The following is a 22,037-nucleotide window of genomic DNA, read 5'->3' as shown; positions in this document are numbered from 1 at the left end:
CGGCCCTCAGCACAGAACAAGGTGATCTGGAGACACAGGACTGCCAACCCGTGGAAGGTAGAGCGAGTGGACAGACTGCCTTGGGCCTGGTCATTATTCACCACCAACACTGAGCTGCAATTACAAGGCCTCAAGCAGCAGAGAAGCCTGCTACCAATTAGAGGAGGAGATAGCAGAGCTTTTCCTGCTTCATCCCAATAAAAGTCCAGAGCAGTGTTTGCAAAAGCAGCAGATGTATAATTGAGAAAATAAGAAATTCTGTGCTTGGCTTTTTCCTTCAAAAATCAGTAATTTGGGAAGAGTCATACACGTAATAGGTAGCAAAAGGGCAAAGGTAGTGCCTGAATTGCTCCAAGAGGCAGATTTCCATGTTTAGGGCCAAGACTTTTATAACAGTTGAAGTTGTTTGCACCAAGAGATCAAAGCAGCTCCTATCACTCACCTCTGCCATCTCTTTCACTTTCTGCTCATAGAATTCCTGCTCCCGTAGCACCAGTGGGAGAAGGGAGCACTTGTCATAGGACCTCCAGTGCCGCCTCTTGTTCTCCAGGAAGAACATGCGCTTCTTAATTTTCACATCCCCTAAAGCAGAGTTAAAGGCACAATGAAATGGGATGGAGCAGCCAGAACTATGCTTAAATCCTTCTTTTTCCACACATCACACTCAGCATCTCAAGCATCACTGTACCAAGCAGAGGTACTAAGGAATACCTCCAAAACTGATGGCAGACACTGACAGAAGCATCTCTGTTTTGGGACCGCATCCCTCTTCAAGAACAGGGCTTTCCGCTGCAAGCCAGTTCTGCTTACCACAAGGATGTGGAGAGCACAACACATACCACTTGCTATTTACCTTGCTCAAATTTGAAGTCTATATATGAATACTGATTCATCTCTTTCTTCCTTTTCCGTTTCCCACTGGTTTCGGTAGACAGCTCCTGCCATTTTTTGATAGCATCTGAAAAGGCCTAGAAAACAAGAGACAGACTTAAATCCTGTGCTCCCGGAAGAAAGCAAAACCACAGACTTCACATCAAATCAAAGCACAGTACAAACATGTGCATGATGCTGATCCAAAACTGGAAAGCCAGACACCCCATACAGAGGCAAATATAGCTCTTCACTTTGCTCACCTTACCGCATTATGTATTCATAAAGCAATCGTTCCATAAATGCAAACCAGCTGAATGATACTTCACATCACCTATTGTGTAAAGCTATTTCAACTCCATCTGGTGTCCCCTTTGATGCAATGGAGCTGGTTTGGCTTTTTTTGTTGTTGTTGTTGGGTTTTGCTTTTCAGTTAAAAAAAGGAAGCTCAAATACTCAATCGAGCAAGTGAAGGGACAAGGGATTTTTGTTTAAGACCTGGAATAGCAGAGAAAGAAGCTCCAGCAAGAGGAGGATATCAGAGCAGATCCAAGTCAAATGCTTGAAGCCACATTTACATTCAGTTTGCTGATACATATACCAAGTGTCTCTGCAGCTTCATTACACTGACACTCTTCTACAGGGAATAGACCTCATAGCAGCCTTCTAGTATCTGAAGGGGGCTTATAAGGATGCTTGGGAGGGACTCTTCATTAGGGACTGTAGTGACAGAACAAGGGGTAACGGGTTAAAACTTAAACAGGGGAAGTTTAGACTGGATATAAGGAGGAAGTTCTTTCCTGTAAGGGTGCTGAGGCACTGGAATGGGTTGCCCAGGGAAGTTGTGAATGCTCCATCCCTGGCAGTGTTCAGGGGCAGGTTGGAGAGAGCCTTGGGTGCCATGGTTTAGTGTGAGGTGTCCCTGCCCATGGCAGGGGGTTGGAACTGGATGATCTTAAGGTCCTTTCCAACCCTAACTATTCTACGATTCTATGATTCTAATACAGGACTCATTCCACAAGTCATCATAAAAAGAACTAGGACAGGGAAATTGGGACTTCTTTTCAATTCCATGCAGTCAGTTAACTAATAGCAGCAGTTAAACGTTAAATGTTTGAAGATTTAGCTAAAAGTCTAGGTTTTACTGACAATTATATGACACTTTAGCAGCAATGTGTGGGAACACCTCTCAGTTTAATGCACCACCTACCATCAACTAGCCAGTTCTATCAGAGAGAAGTAAAACCTTCCTGCAGCATACTGTCTGACCAATATATTTTGCAAGTCTCTTCTAAATGGATTAATACGTCTTAAAAGGAAAGGAAGAGCATTAAAAAACCCATAACCACACGCTAGCAGATGGTCAGTGAGGCAAAAGACACAGCACTGCTCTGGAGAGATGAGGGGTAACCCTAGGAATGGAAAGAGACTTGAGCCGGAGAACCTTTCGTGTGATTGCATAGTGTCCCTTCAGTTCACGTAGTGCCCACTTAATGTCTTGGCTGCTGAGCATTTTGAAGTCTGCCATAAGGAGGTCAGCTGCCTGAACAAAGCACCGCTGATCGAGCGGGGCGAGCTTGAAGAAGTCAAAGTAGTCCACTTTAGGCACCTAGGGAGAGAATGCAAAACATGTAAGAAGGCTGCTGTAACCACACACGAGGACACCACAAACCACTCTTTCAGTTATCAGGACCTTCTGCAAGACCAGCCCAAGTTCAGGTGACATGGCACCCAGTTCTGAGCATCTACCTAAACATCAGCTCAGAGCACAGCATGGGTGTGAAGCCTACTGATCTATGCGCTCGTGTGGGTAACCTGCCCCGAGCTGCACCATGCAGCAGCTCTGCTCCTAGTAGCACCCACACCACATAGTTTAAAGCCATTGTGCATGGCTGCATGAGACTGCTCAGAGAGGGTACATTTAGGTTACTATAAAGCCATCTTTATTGGCTTGAGGTTGAGGGATGCTTCCAAGAGTAGAAAGAGTTGAATACCCATTCAGTGTTTCTCTCTTAGGCCACACACAGCTATTTTGATACACTCAAAGCAGCTCAGAGAGAATGTTTTGTCAAATGGACTGTATAACAAATGAATCCATAGAAAAACCAAGAAGCAGGCTGAAGGGCAATGCCTGAGGCCACACAGGAGAGGCACAAGGGCCAAGTCTACTTCATGTGACAGAATCCCCGTGGAATTCTTGTATCAGTGATTACAATGAACACTTCAGATGGGGTGGCTGACAGGCAGGCAGGGCAAAGGGTCTTAAAGAGCAGCCTTCGTGCAGCTACGCAACCACAAACCAGGAGAGTCTTCGAAGCCATCTTGCAAGCAACTATCACTACTTAACACTGTCTTAAACGCACCCAAAGGCTTCCTATGAAAGCAAAGCTCAACCAGGCACCCTACAAATATGTACTAATAAAAGCAGACATCCCAAGCTCCGCTCAGGTTGAACGGACTGGACGAGAGGCATGCTGCAGATGAGGATACTCTCACTTGCCTTTGTCTCATCTTGGCTGGGAAGCAGGCTGCTGCTGGGATTTAAAACCACTCTGCCTTCCTTCTTTGGATAATCTGGATTCTCCAGAAGAAAGTTACAAAGCCTGAAAAGAGAAATAGGGTTACTTGAGGGCCTGGGAGCTCAGGGTCATTCCTCACTCGTCTGATTTTCAGTATCTTATTATGAAGCTGGGCAGGCAAGTCCCAGCCTGCCCTGTAAGAACCAAGGGAGGTCCTAGACTGGAGCAAACTGCAAGCAAATGCCTTAGACTTAGGTAAAGAATGTTTGTTTGGCTGTATGACTGCAAAGGGAAAGCAGAGATTTGCCTTCCAGCAATTAAATTCATATACATGAAGCCTGTATGGGTGAGCTGCTAACCAACCTACATCTTTTTCCATGGCAGAGGTGAACAATCAGGATTCCTTCCTCACTCCCACCCATGTGAAGTGGTACCTGGACTAAGAGTTAAGGTTAACTTTCTGCTACTCTGGAATTCACATGAAGACCGTACAAGAAAGAAGTCCCAGCATTAGCAGCATCAACTGAAACCTGTGCCTAACACAAATGCATCTATGGCAAAAGCAGCATGCAAACCCTCACAAAACCCAGGAAAGGCTGATGCCTTCCTCAAGGAAAGGTTACAGATTCAAACTGGAATTAGAGCTTCCAGTCTTGATCTACTTCCAAACGGAGCAGAGGCAGAAACATGTTTAAACTGTGTGACCATACAATATGTACTCTGAATACAGGTTTCATTGTAATAAAAGCTTGAAATCACACCAGATTCTGCAGCTTCCATTAGAAAGTGCTCTAATGAGAACAGCATTCAGAAAACGATCACTAAAACTTGCTGAAAGCAACTGCACACCAGCCTGTGAAGGCAGGAGACCTGAGCTCCTATCACAAACAATCCTAACTGGCAGGTAAATGGAGTTTCTGGCTTAGGAAAGACTCTAACAAGCAGAATACCCCATTGCTGGAGAGCCACAAATACTTTAGAAGTCCTTTTGAACGGGAAGCTTGCTGGAGGCTGTCTGAAGCAGGCTTTCACTGCTTATTCTCCACCATCACTACTGGGTGATGTGCTGGCTGGGTCAAGTAACAGAATCTGTTCCTCAGTTTCCCCAGCTGCAGAATAATATGCTTTATAAAGAGCTTGGACAAGCATTAGCATTTGTAAAACCTGTGGAATGAGAAGGTGCAAGGCTGCAGCAAAGACATAATTGCAGCTAATTCACATTCCTGATGTCAGAAATCAGTCCCTCATTAAGAAACCTGGACTGGTTTGAAGCATTAACCCACTATCAAGGCATGATTACTTTAGCCCTGCTTTCACATTCAAAGCAGAGGCACTTCTTTCTGGTTAATCAGGTATTGACAGATTGAGCCAGAAGCTTTTGACTGAGCGTGAATGCTTCTGCACACAAAAGCTGAATGGATGATACCCTGCTAAGAGCAGCTCCCACATCTTATCTTCCACATCAGCTGAAAGCTTTTTATGATGATCAGCTCGGAAAACAACAAAATACCTTGGCACTGAGCATTTATCAGATCCCAGCTCTCCCCCTTGGCATCCTTTTGGTCAAAGGTAATTGTTTTAATCCAACAACACAGAAACCTCAAGGAGCTCAAACACGAGGGTATCAGCTGGGGCTCAGTCAGGATGCATCTGAACTGTTCTGCTTGTTGCCATCTCGATGCTTGGGATTCCCAGAGACGTTTAACCTTCAGTGTCTGACAATTAGGGAAGTGGGTCCCAGCACACAATGCACGCACACTTGCAGCACTGTTCATTAGTATCTGCACCACAGGACACAGAGCCACTTAAAAGCCTCATCCCTGCCCAAACCCAGCCACCCTTATTTATTGTATTTCAAGCCTGATTCAGCTTGACACACCATGGACATCAAAGGGACCCTGCCAGCGAGGCTGACCAGTGCTTTGACCCATTTGTTCTCACACAAAAGATGCAGGGGCAACTCAAAAAGCTGGCTGGGTTAAAGGGATAAAAATATGGGGAAGAAATCTTTATCATCCAGTGAGTGGGTAACGTGCCGCTGAGCAGACACTGTAGATGGCCTACAGGGAAGCCTGTAAGCACCTTTTCATCTCACTGGGTCTGTGGCACACAATGGGAGACATTTCAGGAGCAGAAGGGAAGGAACACATTGAGACTGACAGATGCTGATACTGTGATTTAATTCCATCAGGCTTCACTAAATCGCCCCAGGACACAATAACAAGTTGACAAGTGAGATGGTCCTGCAGCCAGATGTGCAACTTCAGCAGCCCCATTGCTCCAAGGAATGGCTCTACTAGGTCTTCTGTGCACAACCATCTACAATGAGGTGCACAAGTATGTGGTATGGGCACCCAAAAGTTTCTCTCCTGCTGACAATACCACCACTGCAGGGAAAGCACTTTAGAAAGACAAGAAAGAAGTTAGCTTCTTCCTAGCCAAGAAGCCCTACTTTGGACACACACCAGCACAAAGGCAGCAGAATAGGCAATCTATGCCCAATGGATTGGATCATCCTAATTTCCTTGCCAGTTTACTTATTTATGGTCCAATAACTAATTCCAAGCCTCACGCACTTAAATGCTGCTTAATTAGTGCCCTAGTTAATGGGAAAGGGGCCTTGGAGTAATACAGGAGAGGGAATACTCTGGCAACCAACACCTATTCTTCATTCTTGTATCACACAATAACTAGTTTCAACATGTTTGAGATAGCAGTGACAGCTGTAGAGACCAAAACACAGAGAGAGGGACCACCAAGCATCAGACACAAGTGATATACTTCAAATCCCTGTCCCCTCTGTGCTGCTGGTGCCAACACAAGTAGGAAAGCATGTCTTCAGCCTCTCTTCCATTCCTTTTATTGCCCTTCTTGGCTCCTGTTTCTGCTCAGCTTGACCAAAATCAGTCCCTTAACAGGTATCTAGAGCCAATCCTCCCAGCCCTTAAATGTGTTTGGTCTATTCTAGCTGCAACAAGGGATGTGAGAGAACTCAAACAGTACCACTGCTACTGGCTTAAACGCAGGGCACAAAAGCCACCATGGTGACAATAAATAAGGGAGTCCAAACCAGCGTCATCTTTACCTGGAAAAAGCCAAAACCCAGTGAAATTAAGAAGCAGGAAACTCTTCTCCAACTCAAAAGTCAGCAATCCACCTTCTTACTATGTTTTACAGAAGTCATCTCAATACCTTAATCCTGACACTCACCCTTTTTAAGAGGCCTAGTAACAGTAGTGATACATAATCTTTAAATAAGTAAATGATCTTAAAAGCAGAGAAGCTACAGCACAAATGTAAGAATTAAAGAGATTTTAAGAAAAGCTCTATGAGAAGGAAAAATCCCAACAAATTCCCTGCTCTTTGGCACTATCACCACAGTGCTGCCTCCCAGCCTGGCTACACTTTAGAACAGGAAAATGGGAACGTGACTACAGCCAGCCTGTTGTACAATGCACCCTGGCTCTTAGCTCTGTACTTACACATTTAAGTCACAGCAGTTCCTGATGATGATGAGCTCTTCAATGTAGTCCTCCTTCACATCTGGGAATCTTGCTTCCTACAGTAGGAAAAGCTACAGGTTACGGAGGTATTAGAGGAGCTGTATAGCACAACCTAGCGAACAGCACCAAAGACACAGATTTATGGGTGTACCTATCACACTCATGAGACAAGGGCCAAAACAGGTTTCAAGAGACCACTTCTATCCATCCAGCATGGATACTGCAAGGTGCTGGCTTCCCTTTGCTCCACAGGATGATTGCTAACACCTCTTTCTCCCAAGGAGGATATGGGTAGTGAGATTAGGCATGAGCAGCTGGCCTAACAAGTGATTCAGGCTTGATGGAAAGAGGCAAGGCATGTAGGTATGATCTACAACACAAGAAAAGCTAATATTTACCTTCAGACAGAAGATTAAGGAGTTCCAGACTGTGTGCTGAAATGCAACATTCCAAAGCCAAAGGAAAAAACCCAACAATACGTATAACCCACCTGAAAGTACCCAGACACATTAGCAACAAGATCAGACCAGACAACAAACCTTCCCTGGCATTTCTGTGCAAGCTTTCCCAGCATTAGCCACGTAGCAAAGAGCACCCATTGCTGCTCTCCTGATGGGTTTCTGTACAGGTGTTGCAACTATTGCACCAGATGGATTCTGCTTTGCAAGACTGGACTGGTCAGGGTTGTCAAGCAACTCCTACAATGCAAAAGTATCTACTTCCCCATCTCAAACCAAGTCACTCATCCACAAGGTCTGCCTTGGAAAGAACTGAATTTTGGTGGACTGGTACTTGAACCCCAGCTGTCCCAGATAGAATGAGATACAGGATGTGGAGGGAAGACTTGGGAGGGGATGGGAGTGGTGGTGTAAAACACAGATGCAGTGAAATACATTTTATGGCAAAATAAGTATTCATAAGGTATCACAGAGATCCTTCCTCCCTAGCAATCAAGGGGAGGAGTGTGCATTGGAGGGGAAAGCATAGAAATGTGAAGCTGCACCATGCTTTTGTTTTGTTTTTAAGTATACAGAAGCTTCTGAGCATCCCAAAGGTGAAGGAATACCCTTCATGGTGGTTCCATTCCTGTGGTTAGTGCCCCTCGAGCTCAGCTGCACAGGCAGAGTCAGAAAGGACTAGGTGGAGTCAACTTCTAAAAGTCTTCATGCTGCTTACCCAGTAATCCCTCCATGCTACTGCCTGGAAATCCACACTGCAAGGGCAGCCATCACCCCCTGAGCACCATGGTGACTTTAACAAAGCCATGGATCACACTGCTTTAGGAGAGGCAGCTGAAAGCAGCCACAGCTCTCAGCCATGTGTTTCTAAGCCTTCTCTACCTCACCTTCTATCCCTCTGCCAGCGTTCAGTGTCTCTTTTGCTCCTTTAGCTCCACATCCATTCCTAAGCAGCTCTATAGTGTTGGGTTAGGAATCAGACAAGAACAAACTAGCAGAACCAAGAAGGCAGTAGCCTTTAAGACAGGTCCTGTTATTTCACCCCATTGCACCCTTGAGACCCTGCCATCAACTCTGCTAAATCTCTCTGGCCAAGAACCCACCCCAGAGCAAACAGTGCCCTCAAGATTCCCATCCTCTCAAGACTTCTGTTAGTCTTTCAAAGCAGAGTTTCCCAAGACAGTTCTTTGCCTGCTCCTCACCTGCTACATAGCTGAGTCTCTGCCAAAACGAAGAGGATTTGCAGCTGAAGTCAACAGGGCTGTGCTTTGAGCATGTGAAACACTACACACCTTGAAAAACCTGTCTGGGAATACCACGGGCACAGAAGGCAAACAAGCCCTGGGAATACTTACTGTCTCTCTGATGAGCTGCGCGGTGAGGTCCTGGTCCTGCCCAGCAGCTCCTTGCTCTGGAACGTTACTAGAGCCAAGCTCCTGGCAGCCCTGTGCAGGGAATGCTGGACCTGGCTGTTCATTGTCTACCGCTGCCTGTGGACCTGTTTCTTCTGGTGGATGTGCTGGCTGGGGTGAAGCAGGACCTGGAATCCCATCCTGCTGTGGTTCAGGTCGCGGGAAGGCCGGCCCAGGAGCCTTCTCTCCATATGCCCTTAAAGATCCTGGGTCTGCTTCAGGCTGCCCTTGCTGAGGAGCACAACTATTTACTACAGCATGTGGCTCCCCTTCCGATGGCTGGGCGTGCGGATGATCCAGCTGGCTGTCCTCATGGATCTCCTGCTCTGCAGGAGCCGCATCAGCTGGTTCTTTGAGGTTTTGCTCCAGCTCCAAGTCCTCTCCCTGGGTTTCTACCTTTTCTTCCTGTTGTGGTGGAAAGTCTGAATCCTCCAGAATAATGATTTCTTTGTCTGTGGGCTGTGGGCTTGTAGTTATTGCTGGAAGCAAGCTTGGACCAGGCTCCTGGTTACTTGTAAGTTCAAACCCAGGGCCATTAAGCTCTGATGATCTGGGCTGTTGCAATGCAAAGTTCATATTCTTATCCTTGCTTGGTCCAGCACTGCTCTCCACCACATGGTTATCCTGGTCTCTCTGGCCAGACTGAGCTGGGATAACATCTTCAGGATATGTGCTCCTCAAGAGCTCAACAGCACTTTTAGATCCTCTTTCACCCACGGCGTTTGCACACTGCCATTGAGCAGCAGGTCTGATGACATTGGGACGTGGAAGCTGCTGATGCTTTGGGGTCTAAAATGAAGACAGACAAGAGTAAGTAAGCAGGAGCTCTTGTCTGCATGGCAGACCCCTTGCTCCAGGTGATCTTTTGAATCTAATCAGATTTCTGACGGGAAACAGATGAAGTCTGTTTAGCAAAGTCCTTAATAAGGCACAAAACTGCAACCTACATACCCTTGTTGCACTGAATTCCAGCCTCAGACTATCCCCAGGTGCTAAGAGAACATTAGGCAGAACTGGGCATGCACAGGACTTTCAGAGTGGAATAATCTCCTGCACTCTCCTCAGCTCCCATTTCCCTCCCATTAGAACAGTCTGGGAAGGAGGAACTAACTGCTGGCATGTTTGCATTCTTACTGATATATCTCAACAGCCAGAAAACAAAGCTCAAAGCATTAATCTCTGGCCTTGTTCTTGCCTCTGGCAGACAGGCTGCTGTATGCCAACAGGCTCAATATTCTCTGCTACCGTTTCCAACTAAGAAATAGAAAGGTCAACTTTGGAACCCAGTTTCTCAATGCCTCTGGTTAATTCAACATAAAAGTGGAATATATTCTTCATATAGCTTAGATATGAAGTTAGACACTTAATCTATGTAAGCTAAAGCCTTTGGCCCTCCTCTCCGAGGCTGCCTGTGCCAGTGGAAAGGTTATAGGTGATACAGGTGGGCTGGCTTTGTAAATATGCAAAAATACAAGCGACTGCAACAGCCCAACAAGAATCTGGATAGAATAAAGGGATCTAAAGCACACAAAGCCAAACAAGGCATGGTTTGAAAACCTGCCTCTGAAGGAACATCCCATCCTTTCATGAAGCGCTCCATCTTTCTGGATCTCAACAGATAGCTTCACAGATGCTACAGCCTTTGTTAATTAGAACTTTAAATACAACAGAGTTTAATAGTCTAGATCTCCCCTCCTGTGCCCAAAATATGATTAAACAGAGCCAGCAAAACACCATCATTTCAGCATCCATTTCAGACATCCTAAGTAAATTACCATAACTGGACCAGACTCTCAAAGGAACACATCAGATATTCACAGGAGAGCTGGCTATAAAGGCCATGAATAAAGCAGGGCAAGTACAAGAATCACAAATTACCTCCTCCAAGATGACTACATCATCGTCATCTTCCTCACGCTGCTGCTCCGCTGGTGCTTCCAGCAGGAAAGGTAATTCTTCATCCGAGGAATCCAACGTCAGGATGCCTTCGTACCTGCCATCCATCCAATCTGTGGGACACATGAAGTCGGCTATTTGCTCAAGGTAAATAACTGAAACCACGGGGCACAGGCACTGATACATCTCAAAAAGCAAATCCGCATGTCTGCATTGTGGCAATAGGGAAGAAGCGCTCGGAGCACTCTGCAAGTGCAGTGGTGGCACAGTTACAGCCTCTCCTGCCTCCCTCAGCCCCTCTGAGCACAACCCCTGCACAGACTACAGCTCACCACAACAGCGCATGCATGAAACACTCACTGACACTTAGGCAGAGCTTCTTCTATTCCAAACCTCAGGACAAGTCAAGCTGCTGCAAAATGTATCCTGAACACGCTATGCACAGACTGCTTCCCAGTTTTTGCACAGAATTCCTGAACTTTCAGTAATTCAGAGAAGATACATTTTCTTTTATTAATGTGCGGTGCATTCTAGAGGAGACAGAAGCTCCTCTATGTAACCCTGCTTCGGAAAGGGTGTGATTTTGCAGGAGTCTGAAAGGCTGAGATGGTGCTCCTGGCTGTGGATGCTGAAGGTACCCTGCTATTAAATGACAAGCCTGTCCCTCAAGGCTTGTCAAGAATGGAATACAGATACTACTGAATAGAGCTGCTGGAATTGTAGAATTCCTTTGGGTTGGAAAGGACCTTAAGATCATCCAGTTCCAACCCCTGCCATGGGGAGGGACCCCTTCCACTAGAGCAGCTTGCTCCAAGCCCCTGTGTCCAACCTGGCCTTGAACACTGCCAGGGATGGGGCAGCCACAGCTTCTCTGGGCACCCTGTGCCAGCGCCTCAGCACTCTCACAGGGGAGAGCTTCTTCTTTAGATCCAACATAAATCTCCCCTGTTTCAGTTTGAACCCATCACCCCTGGTCCTGTCCGTACAGTCCCTGATAAAGAGTTCCTCTCTGGCATCCTTGTAGGCCTCCTTCAGATACTGGAAGGCTGCTATGAGGTCTCCACGCAGCTTCTCTCCTCCGGGCTGAATGCAGGAGAGACACTCAAGGCAGAAACAGAGGGTTTCTGTACTGCAGAGACGGCATACAACCACGCTTTCCCTATGATCTGACACATCATTTTGGCTTATGCTTTAGCATACGTATTCATGAGCATCCATTTATCACCTTTCAGGCATACACAGAAAGCATCATTCTGCATTCCACTCTTGGAGGAATGGGTGCCAACGCACATAGCCCGACGTGGATAGGAATGCAGAGCCAGCCTCTCTCCTCTGAGGTCCTCAGAAGGGTGGAACACCAGAAGCCCCTCATCTCTACATGGTGTTCCCAAGAAGTTCACAATCTGCCTTGAGGCAGTACAACACGAGAAAGGCAAGAGCCAAATATTTTGCATGTCTGCATGAAAGGAAAGACTTTTCAGTGGGTGGCTGTGAAGGAAGTGTAACAGAGCAGCGAATGACACGGCAAAACAGACCACCAGCAGCTTCCCCTTAACAGCACTCTTCCCAGTTTAGCATCGAGGAGCCCTGCTGCTTGTAAGCTGAGTTTTCACAAAGAGCACTTCAGGAAGACACACAGAGCAGTACTCACCTTTCCCTCTGCGACTCTGGAAGCTGTTCAAGTTAATGGCTTCTTCATTTCCATCCCCCTCTGCCATTTTAAGGAGCTGTACTCAGAAGTGTCAGTGTTCAGGCGCAGTCAGGCTCACGCGAGGAGCTACAAGACAAAGTAAAGCCAGAAGAGCATAAGGCAAGCTCAGCAGCATCCTAATCCGGCTTTCCCAAGACCAAAGTGCCAGAACTTTGCGGGTTCTCCTGGCTCCCCATGCACAGCCTCTCCATAAATGCCACCTCTGAATGCTTCTGTTACTTCCTGTCCTCACAGTTAAGACAGCCAACTGAGGAGCAACCCGAGTGCAACCAGGCCCAAGAAGCCTCTTTGGAGAAGACACAAAGGTGCTTGTAGCTATGCAGTTGCATAAAGGGGTGGATGGGGAGGTGCAATTCTGTCCAGCCAGCATTCCAACCCTCCCCAGCTGTGCATCTCCTGCTTCCAAGAAGTCAAAACCCTGATGCATCAACTCACAGCGGTACTTCTGCCACCATCTAACCATGAGGAGCAAAAGCCACTTGCCTGAGCTGCCACAGGGCAACACCACATAAGCCTGCATCTCAGATGTACCAGTTGATGTCATTACAACCATCCCCATAAAGTCCTACCATGCACAAGTGTTGCAGAAGCACCAGCACTGAGGTGGAACAGCCGTTATTATGGGTCAGATCCGACAGCTCTGCTGCTTAAGGTCCTTTCCAACCCTAACTATTCTATGAGGAGCAGGACCATGAAGTGCTGGCCATTGATGAAATGGAGACACCAGCATCACTCCCTTGCGTGCTGCCAGGCCGAGGCACAACTTCAGAGGGACCAGAGATGCTTTGAGCTCACTACCATGATGCCCATGTTGTTGGCATGTCTGAAGGGAGCTGCAGCCCTGGCAGGGCAGTGTAGAAGTGTGTGATTTGTTCACAGTGCAGGCACAAAACACACTGCAGAGTGTACTTCCTTGCCACAAACAGCAACTCTGCTCCGGAGCCAGGCTGAGAGCTGGGCTTGTTCAGCCTGGAGAAGAGAAGCCTCCTTAAGGGGAGACCTTATAACAGTCTTCCAAAGGAATGCTAAAGGGGCCTATAAGAAATGTGGAGAGGGGCTTTTTACAAGGGCCTGTAGTGACATGATGAGAGGGAATGGCTTTAAGCTGACAGAGGGGAGATTTAAGCTGACAGATGGAGGCAGCTTTGTCTCCATTTCAGGGCAGGCCACTTGCTCAGCACACACATAAAAGGTGCTAGCAGCACGGTGCAGTGCTGAACCAGCCTTCTCCAGGGGGAGCTTCCACCATAAAGGTTTTCAAGGCTACAAACAGCCCCATTCACCTGGTGAATGGTCCAGATTTGAGCAGGACATTGGGCTAAAGGAACTGCAAAGGCCTCTTTAACCAGCATTACTACAAATATGTAGCTACTCCTAGATATTTGAGCCCTGTAACCTCAGTAGCACACCCTATTTCCACTAAGCACAAGAGAACCATGGGCATATTGATGCTTCAAACATGTTCCAAAAGCAAGCTTTTGGGAGTGTTTCCACTGGGTTCTTCAGCTTCTGCTTCATAAACAAGGAGAAATCAATCTTCGTTTGCTAGAAGGGCATGGAAGCACCATTCCCATCTGTGCAGACAAGAGCTGGAACTGCAGTTCAGCAGCTGGGTCACTGTCAGCACACTTGGTATAAAAGCCCTGTGAACTCATTCTTAAAAGGAGTTCGGCTACCACCTAGTCCTGCATGGCATCTTTCCACCCTTAGCCCTCTCAGTACTTCAGAAAACAAGAGATCAATGTGCTTCTTGCCATCTAAAAGATGGAGAAATGAAAGCACAGAAAGGACCAGCACGGCCAAGGCCACTGAGCAGGCTGGCAGCAGGGCCAGGAGAGGCACTCAGGCCTCTTGTACCCACGCCAACCACTTCTGCTTCCCAGCAGGCTGGTCCTACAAAAGCACCCCTTGCAATAACCAACAGCCCCTGCATTGCTATCACCCACCTCTCTCAGCCTCCTGCTCAACCAAGGAACCTCTTGGCAGGCAAAAAGGATCATTCCAAAACGGGCTGTGAAGGAACAAGGACGTTCATGGAAGCCACAAATCATCTCTTGCAGCATCAAGTGGTACAGACAGCGGCTAGACAGATGTCTGCTTGGATTTGCTCTGTGCAAAGCTAAGTGGCTTGGATACGTCTCCCCTGCAGCGGCATGAGGGGTGTTAGCAGCAGGGGATGTGTGTACGTGTGAGTGAGCCGACACCACAAACGCTCAGCACAGTCACCAGGAAGTCTTCTTCCAAATAGTGCTTTCTCCAACTGAAAGCCAGAGCTGTTCACATCCAAGAACGAGGGATAAGCCACAAAGCTGACGTTAAAGCCATATTCTCCATAGACAATGCTGGTTCCTGTAGACAGGAACTCGAACACTTCAACCTTGTGCATCAAGAAAAGGCACAGGAAATGAGATTTGGGCTGACAGCGTGTCTGTGCCCCTGTACAAGATGCACACACACACTATCAGAAGACGTATGGTGGTTTAAAAGCAGGAATAAATAGCATTAACGGTAATACACAGTCAAGGCAACAACAACAAAAAAGCCAAGCCTGGAAAGAACTGGCAATATACCACTTCTCTATTTCAGAACAGACTGCAGAAGAACCCAAGCAGCTCAATAAAGCACTGCTTTGAGGGGAAAAGCCAAGCTTCCAAAGAGAGCTAGCAATTCATTTTGTCAATAAGTCGGTACAGAGCTCTAGTTTAAACAACTATCTGTGAGCATGGGCCAGCTCCATGCAGTGGCATGAATAAGAAGTTTGTTCATGTTTCTAGCACTAGGCTGCCAAGAATGTGAAGTAACAAGATCAAAGCCAGGTCTTTGCCTACATAAACAACGGAGCAAGAAAGCAAGACAGATGGGAAGAAGCTATTCCACACTACCTCAGTGATTTCAGTGCCTATTTATAGGTGAAGAATAAAGCTATGTATAAGTAACCAAGCTCTAACATGCCCATCAGCTTTTTGTGCAGTACAGTCAAGGACAGGATATTAGAATTGCTTTAAAAGACCTGGCTGCAGGCAGACACTTTGCTTTGTTGGTGGTGGTTTTCCCTTTTCCCTAAGGGCTCCCACCTGCATTACAGCGCAAACTGGATTTGGGACTCGAATCCCTATGCAGTACCCAGGTGACACAAAGCTCTTGTCACAGTTTCAAAGGCACCCGCTGACAGCAGTGAAGACCCCCAGAGCTCCCCTCTGTGTTCTGCATTACTCCATGTACTCATGACGCTGCACATCCAAGTTGTTTCAGTGCCCAGGCTGAAGAATCCTCCCCATTAAGGTTTTTCCTACAGCAACTTGAGAGGAGAAGAATCCATTAAAGGAACAGCTAACGGGAAGATCAGAGGCCATCAGGGACTTGTGTGTAACTGCTCCCTGCAGCACATCTCAGACCTACAGCTGAAGTCATGCATTCTTCCCAAACGAGCTGCTCACACATGCCAAAATGTAAGTCACAAAATCACTGGTCCCAACCACTACTAAAAAGCTGATGGATCTGCTGTTAAGAGGTGGAGCAGGTGTCAGGTGCACACAGAAGGGTTTGGGCTGGAAAGGACCTGAAGATCATCTCATTCCAACCCCCTGCCATGGACAGGGATGCCTCACAAGGATTTCCAAACCCCATTCAAAATCCCTGCAAAGCCCACATTGAATATTTTTAGCCTAGCCTAAAAATAACAAGCATCAGTACTGTGAATATATTTAAACTCCTGGTATAGGCAGGCGTTTCTGGACTGCAGTAATTGGAGCAGAACTCAAATCTGCTCCCTCCACCTCACATTCGTGCTGCAACGAGCGTCTTCTGATGGAGCTGGAATCCAAAGTGACAGTTGAGGGGAGACCCCCCTCCTAGACACGCTTTAGTGTATTTTTTCCCCCTACTTATAGTATTTGAAATCTTGAACTCCCACATCCCCAAAATGGGATTAGATTCAAAGTGCTCTTTTCTAGCTCTAGCTCAAGGCAACAGGAGTAGACAGAAAGCACTGCAGGGGAGGTAGGAACCGAAATCCCAACCGAATGGGGGGAGAAAAAGGAAAAAGCGACTTAAAAGAGATGTCAGCAACATCAAATCGTTGTGTGCTTTAGCCTCTCCCCATACAGCAACACCACTGTTGCTCACCTACGTTGACAGAAGAGCACCAACTCCTACGTTCTGCCTGCGGGCAGCAAACGTGTCTGCTGGTAGCCTGCGAGCAAGGTGAATTCCTGGCTTGTTTCAAGCTGCTAAAACAAAGAGAAGGTGCTTAAATAATGCATGGCTTGTGACAAGCAGCAAAGTGAAAAGCTCCGCATTCAGCCCTTGAAACAAGAAAAGCTCCAAAGGGGAATAAACCAGCCTTACTGTCAGCATTGCACTGAAACCTTTCAAAGGGTTCACGATGCACTGGGGGCTGCTCTTTCTAACAGTCACTTAGAAAAAGCAGGGAGAGTTTAACATCATGTCAAGCAACAGCATCCCAAGTGGAAATCAGAAATCCCCTGATCATAAGCCTGACAAGAACTGCTGGGCTCAAACAAGTTCTATTTGCTATGCACAAGGCAGTGATCACCACTGCATCACACCTTGCAAAGGAATAAAGGCAGAGGTTAAGATGTGGACCTGCAGCAGGGCTTCTGCTGAGCAGGTTGGCACAGAGGCCAGCCCCCTGCTCAGGCAAAAGTGGGAAATGCCACCAGAACAAAAGCACTGCCCTCATCCCAAAGCTTGCTCCTGGCCTCATCCCAAAGCCTTGCTCCTGGCCTCCTAAAGGTAGGGGAGTGTGGGCAGCAGCTCACAGGCAAGGCCTCTTGGCTTCCTCCTGTTTGCTTACCAGGCAAACAGCACAACCAGCTACAGCTATTGCCCAAAAGCTCCTCTTAGGAGCACAGAACAGACACAGGCTTACAACAACTGCATCCATGTAGTTCTGCCAGCAATCTGTGGACATGTAGCATGGGCTGAAGGGGCACAATGTTCATTTATCAAACAGGGCTTGGAGCAACCTGCTCTAGTGGGAGGTGTCCCTGCCTATGGCAGGGGGTTGGAACTGGGTGAGCTTTAAGGTCCCTTTGACCCAAACCATTCAAGAGAGTCAATACCAGAATCTACCTGTATGTTTTAGAACACCCCCTGTTTCACAATGAATTAGCAGTTGGCTTGTTTTACCAAATGACTTTAGACAGACACATACACCCTCTAAGGAGACAGGATTCCTGAGATCTGAGAGGAAATCCAAGGGACAGAAGCTGAAGTGAACCATTTTTTCCTCCATGAAAAGCCAGGGAGCACAGTTCTATTGCAGAAAGGCAGAGAATTGATTTTGCCACACCAAATCAGGAAACATAAAGCATTTTGCGGCAAGTAAATCCAAGCTGGACATCACCTCGTCATACGTATGAGATGGGCAACACACAAACTGCTCAGAAGGCATCTCAGAGTAGCCACTGTTTCTGTAGCCACACCAGCATCATTCCTGGCTCCAGAAGCAGTGCTCCAGGCTAGAACATTACTAAAATGGAGAAGAGGGACAGGGAGTCTTCAAGCTTCTCTGGTAGCAATCACAACTTCACATTCCCTATTCCTCACCCTCTCCTACTCAAGGCGCAGCACCTGTACTCTGTGTAGCAGCCTCACTCAGATCTCTCCTGTGCATTTTTCCAGTCAATCCTCAGTCAACAGCATTCCAAGAACGCATTAGAGAGTATTTTGGAAAGAAAATATATGGATTAACAGGGTATGAGCTGCATCTCTGTGTTCTTGCTTCAGCCTCACGAATATTGTTTAGTCAGGAGCCATAAAAAGAGCAGGTTTTTAGGGATTACTTGGGTTTCTAACAATGCCTTTCCCATTTTGCAAGTCAACTTTGGACTTCCAGGAAGCATCTCAATAGTGTGTACACCACAGGACTTCTCGTCCACTTCACCTGCAGTTCACCACTCCATTAAGGTCATGGTTATCTCTTAATCATGATCCTTTTAAAACCCCAATCTCTATTTTTATTGCATCTATCGAGTACAAGAGAAAAGAAACCTCTCCTGTTTTATCCTATTTACCTCCAATGATACCAGTTTTTCCCAGCAAAACCCATCCCTGCTCTGCGAGCTCTTCTCTAAAGACTGTGTTGAAACAGATGTATTTGGTGTCCAAAAATGGGCAACTACTAATTCAACTCAACTCAAAGCTCCTGATGGCTTCAAGCTATTCCCTGACGACTGGCATCAAGGTCAAGTGCCGGATGTTCCTGTGCCTTCCCACGACTCCTCTCAGTCCTGCTGAATAACACGGTTCTGTAGCCTCACATCTCTGACCAGCACCACGCTGCTCATTCTGATGGATGCAAAAAGCTCTGCCCAAGAGGTGGGGAGCTCTGGATCAGGCATTTACCTCCCCTATCAGACTGAGTCCTAAATGAAGCATTACATTCACAAGGTCTGGTTAGAAAGCGAGTTAATGCCATTGCCTTGAGCAGCTCATTTTAAGAGCAAAGGGAAAATGTAAGGCTTTGAGGGAAGAAGAGGTGTCTCTCCTGTGAAGGGGACTACTCTGCCTGCCCCAGGCTATTGCGGCATGTGCAAAAGCATCCCGTATAATCCCCACAATCCCAAACCTCCCTCCCCACCACAAACACAGGTGCCAGCTTTCATGTTCAAGCCACAATTCAGACACAAGCAGCTCAGCCCTTCAGTGCAGCAGCACAAGCAGACAAAACCAACCCCTCTGGGCTCAGGCTGCCTCCCAGAGCATCACTTCACGGAGCTGTTTCGTTCCGATTTTGTGGTGTAAGGGTGGGGACAAACACGTGAAACCACGGGATTTGCTGCTTCCACAATGAGTTCTGCTTCCAGTTTTCTTGCCCTGAGCTCACACGGATCCCAAGAGAAGGAGGCAGAAGCTCCTTTCTGGGAGCAGCACCTTTATTAAACCCATAATGTGTGGGTTTAACACTGCCACAACTACCAGCTCTACAGAACATGAACTGCAACTGCCTCCTCTTCCCATCAACCCAGCGGCCACATAGAAAAGAACAAGGGAAATGCCCTGCCTGCCCCAGGACATACATGAGAAGTGCTTCTCTGCTGTTTGTACTTCACAGAGCTCTCCAGGAGAAAGGACACAGCGTTTCCTCTCCAAATCCTTAGTGTTTTCTTCCCTTTCTGAAGGGATCTTGAATGTCACCTTTAAAAGACATAACAAAGCTAAACCAAGCACAAGGTTTTCGGTAGTGAAGAAGGTGGATGAACATCTTCAGGAGCCTTCAGGTTACCAACTCCAGTTTTACACTGGAAACAGAGAAATAAAGGAGTTTAAGGTTGCTGGTTGCAGTAACCCTGGGACAGGCCACAGCATTGACCTTCACACAGAGAGCAACCAGCAGCCTGCTCTGCTCGCAGCCCTGTTTACTGGGGGCACCGGGAGCAAGGGGAGACAGGATACACACAGCATGCAAACTGATGTTAAAAGCAGCTGTAAGGGACTAGCTAGGCCAAAGCCAAGAGGGTTAGAGAGCACAGAGAGTCAGTTTTAGTTGCAGGAACAGCCAGAGGACTTTAAAATCATAGAATCATAGAATGGCTAGGGCTGGAAGGGACCTTAAGATCACCCAGTTCCAACCCGCTGCCATGGGCAGGGACACCTCACATTAAACCATGGCACCCAAGGCTCTGTCCAACCTGGCCTTGAACACTGCCAGGGATGGAGCATTCACAACCTCCCTGGGCAACCCATTCCAGTGCCTCACCACCCTTACAGTAAAGAATTTCCTCCTTATATCCAATCTAAACTTCCCCTGTTTAACCTGTTACCCCTTGTCCTATCACTACAGTCCCTCCCCAGCATCCTTATAAGCCCCCTTCACGAAGTCACAAAGGATTGCTAGGCTGCAATGGCACCCTAAATGTTGAAGCCATAGAAGCCATCTAAGCTGCACCTGGGGAAGTTGTATTCCCGATAAAAAAAGCATAATCATAGGTTTGTGTTGGAAGGGACCTTAAAGCTCATTCAGTTCCAACCCTTGCCATAGGCAGGGACACCTTCCACTAGAGCAGCTTGCTCCAAGCCCCGTCCAACCTGGCCTTGAACACTGCCAGGGATGGGGCAGCCTCAGCTTCTCTGGGCACCCTGTGCCATTGTCTCAGCACCCTCACAGAGAAGAGCTTCTTTCTAATATCTAATCTAAATCTCCCCACTTTCAGCTTAAAGCCATTGCCACTTCTCCTGTCAATACACGCCCTTGTAAACCAGAAAGACCTCAAAGCTTAACAACCCCAATCTTTCTTACTAAGAGGGGTACCTACATCGTGCTTTTACATGCTGCAGAGACCCCATCAGCTCGCAACAGCAGAAGGACCCCGGTAGGAGCAAATGTGGAAAGGAAGGAGGTATTTCTTACTCTTATTTTGTTTTAGATGTGCCTTAACCTATCACAAGAAACTCTGCTCCCAAGGCTGCAGCCCGCAAAAGGCACCTCACCTCCTTTCACAAAGCTGCTGACAAGATAAAGGCCAACACTTGACCTTGAGGTGGCACAGAAGGCAAAGACACCCGACTCCCTGCAGCAGTGCACCCCCCCCAAAAAGAAGGTTTCTGTGCTGATCTGCCCAGTACTTTTAGAACTATGGACTTCAAAGCTTGCCACCAACCATTCTAGTGTCAAACATCCCAGAATGAGGAGCTTCCAAACAGGATGAAGCTTCTCAGGTCACATATTCTGGTTACTCCAGCCGTGCCTTACTTATGAGCCACGTTAAGCATCTGCACTGCCACAGTTCCAAAGGTCAGTGGCCAGAAGCTGTGGCTTCATGTTAAGAAGGGTTTCACTGCAATACCTGCTTAAGATGGTCATGTTCCAACACTACAGATTGTCACCTCCTCTCGTGCTGAGCTCCACCAGCGTTTGAAACACCTTTGAAAAGAAATGGCCTGGAAAACCATTCCTGAGGATTCAGATGAGATCCTCACGCATCTACCAGGGCAGAAACAGAAGAACCAAGATGCTAAAATAAACTGCAACAAGGAGGGAGACCTTAAACTGCAGCCTAACACTTGACACTATGCAACCACAGCTGACACCTAATTAGCAACCAGACTCCACGCACTCCTAAATCCAAGATCCAGCCCTGCCTTTCGAAGGTGCTTTTGCACATTCAATTGAAGGGCTTAAATGTGTACAAGAGGCAGAGGGAGCCAACAGGCCAAGTTCTGCAGTGAAACGGGTGTTAAACGGCCTTATTTACCGAGCAGAACACCAACAGAAAGCTTTCAAGGCACACACAGTACCCGGGCAGCAAGTCCACACTGCACAGATTCCTAACGGAAAGAGACAGAAAAGCTGCCTATTGCACCCAAGAACTGCTGCAGGAGGATGGCCACCAACCCACAGGAACTGTGCCCTTACTGCTCAAATGACCACTTGGGATAAGATTTTCCAGCCATCACTGCTGTAAAGCTGGGTTGAGTTTCATTTGCAGCCTTGTGGCCAACCAATTCCAGCCCAGCAAGCAAGAACCAAGGGCAGCCGTCCAGGCTCCTGACAGCTGTCCAGCCTGACCTCATCCACACATCACGCGGCAGTGGCACTGCAGGGTTGAAGCAGAATAGGTTAGAATAGCAGGGAAGCCAAGGGGTTGTATTGGAGGGAGGTGTACCACTGCATCAGGATTAAACCCACTGAAATCAGCTCATGG

The 22,037-nt window shown here is 47.3% G+C and overlaps 1 protein-coding gene across 3 annotated transcripts in view; it reads right to left on the bottom strand.

Annotated features, from left to right (window-relative positions):
• RNF216 (ring finger protein 216) overlaps positions 1–22,037 on the bottom strand; it is a 77,766-nt gene that overhangs the window by 50,861 nt on the left and 4,868 nt on the right. For 2 of the 3 annotated variants that reach the window (XM_062613535.1, XM_062613536.1), the window contains exons 2-9: positions 12,310–12,435; positions 10,641–10,771; positions 8,706–9,551; positions 6,872–6,948; positions 3,371–3,473; positions 2,315–2,479; positions 854–968; positions 443–582 (exon numbers count right to left, since the gene is read on the bottom strand). In XM_062613535.1, coding sequence (XP_062469519.1) covers positions 443–582; positions 854–968; positions 2,315–2,479; positions 3,371–3,473; positions 6,872–6,948; positions 8,706–9,551; positions 10,641–10,771; positions 12,310–12,376 — 1,644 coding nt within the window. In that variant the 5' untranslated portion in view covers positions 12,377–12,435. Of the gene's footprint in view, positions 1–442; positions 583–853; positions 969–2,314; positions 2,480–3,370; positions 3,474–6,871; positions 6,949–8,705; positions 9,552–10,640; positions 10,772–12,309; positions 12,436–21,179; positions 21,350–22,037 lie in introns of those variants that run through there. The other variant, XM_062613534.1, reaches the window with a different exon arrangement.

This window comes from Pezoporus occidentalis, unplaced genomic scaffold, assembly GCF_034315485.1.
Source record: "Pezoporus occidentalis ecotype Australia unplaced genomic scaffold, CSIRO_AGI_Poc_V1 ctg169, whole genome shotgun sequence".
Lineage (NCBI taxonomy): Eukaryota > Metazoa > Chordata > Aves > Psittaciformes > Psittacidae > Pezoporus > Pezoporus occidentalis.
This window is presented reverse-complemented; position numbering and strand designations above follow the sequence as displayed.